Below are 6,011 nucleotides of genomic sequence, written 5' to 3'. Positions count from 1 at the left end.
CACACACACACACACACACACACACACACACACACACACACACAGGTGTTTGATTTGAATGAGCACCGGTTAAAGTTACAGATCATTTGAATCCTGTCATCCACCTGATGAAGATGCAACTCATCCTCACTCCTGACTGGAGCTCTCAATCCCAAAAAAATAATACAATAATAAACATATTAAAAAGTGAACACTGTGCTTTATTTATTCAATATGAATTATTAATTAATTTAAATCCAGCATTTATTACAGATGTTATTTATTCATCGATAAATCGATATCATCTTTTATCATCTCTCCTTCTGTCCCTGCAGACATAATTTATTTACTGTGTTGTTAGTTGATTTGCTGCTTATTTAAGGCCCTTTTCTGGCAGAAAATGTCTATAATAGGAAAAATGTATGAATATAAAATATGCTAATTACTGATTTACCTTCCAACATTTTCTTTAAAAATCACCATAAGTTACATCATTTATCACAGCCAGAAACTGTAAAAACACAAATTATTGTTGGATTTTCAAATTTCTGACAGTCCTTGAATACATCATGTCTTATTTGCAGGTTTGTAAAATAAAGCTCCATGACTTTGCCTAAACTTTCTGGTTATATTTAGTTTTCCAAAAGTCTTCCAGGCCTGGAAATTGCATGACCATACAAACCCTGAAAGTAAGTAATTTTTTGTAAGAGTCATAGTTCTCACTCCCACTCCGCTGTGGGACCAGTATGAGGGAAGGTGATTTGCGTTCAGAGGTGTGTGTGTCTGTGTGTGTGTGTGTGTGTGTGTGTGTGTGTGTGTAATTCAATCTTACCTCATCTGGCATAGGTGCTCTTTAGTTTGCAGCCTTGGAGCTGCAGGAAACGGGTTCTGCATCATGTGGGCTGAGTTCGCCATCCAGAACTGGAAAAAGGGGACGCTCTTCTCTGTTGCAGCAATTAACCCAAAAAAATGCATGAAAAACTACAAAGAAGTGATAAAAATGCAATAAAGAACAGTCTCTTTCATACACCAGCATGGTATAATATACTGTTTTTAAGTAGCTAATGCTTTTAGCATAATCAAACGGGTTTGATATGGTATTAATACCGCTAACGGACGTTAAAGTTATGATTAATGCATAAATCAATGGAGTTGTATATTAAGAAAATTAGCATCGAGTAGTTTTAGCTAGATAATATTTTTAACATAAGCCAACGAAGCTAAATATTAAGAAACATAGCGTCGTGGCTAGCTGAGTTTTCGCTAGCTAACGGTTTTAGCATAAGTATATCAATGTAAACATATAGAAAATTAGCATCGTAGCTAGCGGCTATTAAGACGGCTAATGTATTTAGCATGAGCCAGAGAAGCTAAAGGCGAAGGAAATTAGCATCGTGGCTAGCGGAGTTTTAGGTAGCTAATGGTTTTAGCACAAGTACATGAAGATAAATATATAGGAAATTAGCATCGTAGCTAGCGCCCACTGGGACAAAAATTAGCATCTGAAGCGGCTAATATTATTAGCATAAGTCAATCCATCGTAGTTAGCGGGGCTTAAGACGGCTAATGTTTTTAGCATAAGTCAATGAAGCTAAACATGAAGAAAATTAGCATCGTGGCTAGCGGGCGTTGTAGTTAGCTTTATGCTAGCAGTTCATCAGACTCACCTGTGCAGTGACTCTGCTCGTCAGCTCGGAAAATGTCACCAGGCCGCAGCGCACCAACACTGTGTTAACGTAACAAAGTATAAATTAACTCATGAAAGCACAACACTGTCTTAAATGAGTTTCTCTAATGTTTAAATTAATTTTTATCACCGCGTAAACATTGACGCTGCGCTTTCCTCGGAGACTGAGCTCAGACTGAGCAGTCAGTGAGCTCAGGAGGCGGGCTGAGAGGTTTGACTGGCCAAAGCCAAAGTGAAAAATAAAAATAAATAATTCTGAACAAATAAATAAATAAAAAAAGTAAATACTCATTTGTTAAATTATGATTTGTATAAAACATTTTTTAAAAAGTGTTTTGACAAAGCAAGAGTAGAAATGGGATGTATAGAGGGCAATACAATAAAAGAAAGCCAAAAATAATCATTCAGCATGAACTACTCAGCATACAATACAAGAGTGAAAAACTGAGGATTTTTTTGAAGTCCGGGATATTGTCTTTAATTTTTAACTTTCATCTACGTGTCAGTTGTTGATAAATAAAGGACAGCATTATCCCTTATTATTCAATACTAATAACTAATATCCTCAACAGCAAAATTAATAATTATTCTGCAGTTTAACAAAATATTTCAAAGGTAAGGGTGCATTAAAAAACAACAACAACAACAATAATAATAACAATAATAATAATAATAATAATAAACAAACAAAAAAAAAAACATAAGATGATCCCAAGATGATCAGGTCCAGGCTGAGCGCTTAATGTTCTCAGATCAAAGCATGGACGCATGAACACGAAAGAATCGGGATGTTTTCAGCTTCCAGCAGCTATGTACAGATGCTTGCACCATGGCGGTGCTATTCTGCATGTCAGAGCTGCCAATCAAAAGCAGTGTAAAGAAAACAAACCGTGTTTACTGGTTATACAACATGCAAAACAAACCCACACTGCTGGCAGGCGATCAGAAAGATCAGAACCTGAAAACCATGCACAAGGTGAGTGTATTTTAGTGACCTTAATTATGTTAGATGAAATGTAATGGATTTTTGTCGTCTTACATATTACAGAGTGACATATAATTAAAATAAGGCTGATTACAAAGCATTCTTGCATTGGCAGTGAGATTTTTTGTCTGTTTTCTATTATTTAAAAGGCAGCTTAATACAACTTAAAATATTATATTATTAATAAGAAAAAGGCCTAGATTGCGCTGAAATTGTTTCACTTGTTTGTGTTTGTAGATGTTGAGTTTTTAATATCTGTTACAAGAAAAATGTCTTCATTTCATGTTTCAGGTATTTCTAGCATGCTTTTTTTTTTATTAATGAAAATGACAAATATTTTGTGTCATGCTCTTTAATGACAAAAAAGGAAGCGGAAACAGTTAAATACAGTTATATACAGCTAATATGTTACATGATGTACTTGACATATAACAACGCTGGTTGGCTGTAGTTAGACTGTTAAAGTGGCTCATCAAAGTTTGACTTTTTTTAGAACTTAATTTTTATGCTACTAATTTGAACATAAAATACGTTCAAAAATCCCATGAGGTTTTTAACGAGGGAATCAGTGCAAAGCTTACTTCGTGGTTGGCCAACAAAAATACATCATCCCCTCACTACTCTATAAGAAAGGTAAATGAAAATGGGCTGGTTAAATATCTGGAGGATTGATGAGGAAAGTGGGGACAGGTGAGCAGGTGGGCGGGGAATGTCAGGTGACTGCAGGGCTGATAAGAGGAGTGGAAACAGGTGAGTTGATGGGCGGGGCCAGCCCGTTCTCGTTCTGCAGTTGTCAGATTCTGCTGCTTTTGCAGAGCTTTTAGCGTAAGATTGCGATGCCGAACGCCAAAACCCGCCTACTGTGACTTTGTTTTTCACTCTCCATATTTCTCTCTTTCATCCTGTTTCTGACCCTCACCTACAGTTATGTCGGTCAACTCCTCTTCCTCCTCCAACGCCTCTCTTCCTCTCCTTCCCCTCCTTCCCCCCTCGTCCTGCCCCACTCTCTTTTGTGTCCTGTGCAGATGCATGGTCTCCAGAACCGGCTTTTTTAGCATGATCGCCTTCACCATCGTCAGCATCCTCCTCGTCCTCCCTCTCTGCATCCTCGTCATCCACCTTGGCCTCCAACGATGGTGGCAGCGGCGCTCCCTCACGTCAATGAGCCACTCCGACATCTTCACCTACAACATTGTCATCATAGAGCTGATGAATGTCGTTGGGTACATCATCCTGTGCTGCGGTATCTTCACCAAACTCAGAGATTTGATGACACTGAGTATTTACCTCTTCAATGTCAACCTAAACGGACAGATGTATTTTCACGTTCTGATCTGCATCGAGCGCTACCTGGCTGTCATTCACCCCGTCACCTACATGACCCTGAGGAAGACGAGGGGGATCAGAATCAGAAATATCGCCATCGGCGGTGTTTGGCTGCTGTGCTTTGTGGGGATAGGGTTCATCACAGTGGCAGACCAATATGTCACCGCCATCGTATTTATTTTCCTGCTTGGTTTCTCCTTAAGTGTCGTCTCTTTCTGCAGCCTCTCTGTTCTCTGCGCTCTGATTCGTCCAGGGCCGGGGGAAGGAGGAGGCGGCACACAGCAGGTTGGCCAATCAAAGCGGAGGGCGTTCGACACCATCATGGCCATACTGGGAGTGCTTCTGGTGAAGTTAGGGGGGACGGCGATTAGTTCTGCTCTGTATGCCTCTCAACTGTCTGACGCTGCAGCGTGCGCTTCGTGGTTATCTGTAGTTGGGTTAAGTCTGCCCAGCAGTTTTGTGTTACCTCTGCTGTTTCTGCAAAGAGCGGGAAAACTACTGTGCTGCAAATGATTTTTAGAAGCATTGTGGAGGGACTTATGTTTTCAAGTTTGGCTTAGGAGAGAGGCATACAATTTTAAATGGCTGAATTTTTAAATTGGATTTTTACCACCGATCTTTAAAAGATTTTTAAACGTTTTTAGCCAATTTTTTTCCTCAAAATTCTTGGGTGATTTCTAAGGAATTTGACAATTATATTCAATTTTTGGTAATTAATTATTATTATTTTTTAGACATGTTGGTAACTTTTGAAGAAAACATTTGGCATTTGACATTTATGGCAATTTTCATTGACACACAGGCAATGTTTCAAAATGTTTCTTTTTTGGTTTTGTTTTTTGCTATGCTAAATAAATCAAATTGGAAGTCTCTTTTTTCTTTATTTTATTTTAATATTTCAAGGGAAAACATTTTGACTTATTTTTTCTTTTAAATTTGTGGGTGATTTTGTCCTTGGATACATTGTGTGTTATTGTACAGATTTGTATATTATTAGTAGCTTACATTAGCTATTTGCATATTCCATGACTTCTCCAGGGTTTTCGTGTCTGTACAAACCCTGATTATAACCCAAAAATGTGCCTCAATTAAAAGCTTACATGTAATCTTTAAATGGTCAGTGTTTTCATTTTTTTTTCTATAATAGTGTATCTATGTGTACATTTTTTTAAAACTGGATGTTATATTTCTGAGAGCAGGTTGGTGGTTTGATAGGTCCAAATGTTTTTGGGCAAGACGACTGAGTTCGTCTGCGTGTTCATGGGTGAATCAGTCAGAGATAATTTGCCTAGCACAATCATCAGTATTATGTATCATTATGTATTTTGCAAAATGCAAAAAAGGTCATATCATATGCTCTCATGTCTCTTTCACATACATAAACACAGAGGACAACACACATATATTCATATATCTGATCTTCGTGCAGTTCAGTGGATTCATTTGGACACAAAAGAGAAGGACGATCAGGATCAACACTCCTGAAAGGTGGGTGTCTTTCATCAAACTTAGCCTGTTTAGAGACTTATTTCTTGTATTTAAAAGACATTATATCACACGATTGTGATTTAAGTATAGCAACAGTGGTTGCTGGTGGGACTGAATTCAAATTTTTTCTGCAACAGTCTCCTGCCAGACCATATTTCAGAGATACTCTTCCCTAAACGAGAGCCTGAGCTCTGACTGGGCCCTGGACAAATGCGACTTTCATGATTTGCAATGTATTTAAACTATGTATATATATACCATGAATTAAATTCATGTATTTTTTAAAAATTGTTAGTTTTCACTACGATGTGTTCCTGTATTTTGTCTTAAGGACTTTGATACATTATTTTTGAAAAATTCTGTACAAAGAAATTCTTTGATTTTCGTTAAATTGACATGAAAAGTTAGCGTTACAACTTGCATACCTATACCTCTAATTCACAATAAAAATAAAATTACTCACATTTGGAATTGTTTTTGTACTTTTAGTATACATAAGGAGCCATAAAACAGCATCATAACACGACAGAGGTCCTAGCTTAGACC

At 37.6% G+C, this 6,011-nt stretch overlaps 1 protein-coding gene across 1 annotated transcript in view; it reads right to left on the bottom strand.

Moving 5' to 3' along the window:
• The window catches only part of LOC121962479 (FHF complex subunit HOOK interacting protein 1A-like), a 7,786-nt gene extending 4,077 nt beyond the window's left edge, over positions 1-3,709 (bottom strand). The window contains exons 1-2 of the mRNA XM_042512736.1: positions 3,565-3,709; positions 1,647-1,705 (exon numbers count right to left, since the gene is read on the bottom strand). Coding sequence (XP_042368670.1) covers positions 1,647-1,705; positions 3,565-3,709 — 204 coding nt within the window. The remainder of the gene's footprint in view (positions 1-1,646; positions 1,706-3,564) is intronic.
• Positions 3,710-6,011: the final 2,302 nt, after the last annotated feature.

The sequence above is a fragment of the Plectropomus leopardus genome, chromosome 23, assembly GCF_008729295.1.
Source record: "Plectropomus leopardus isolate mb chromosome 23, YSFRI_Pleo_2.0, whole genome shotgun sequence".
NCBI classification, from domain to species: domain Eukaryota; kingdom Metazoa; phylum Chordata; class Actinopteri; order Perciformes; family Serranidae; genus Plectropomus; species Plectropomus leopardus.
This window is presented reverse-complemented; position numbering and strand designations above follow the sequence as displayed.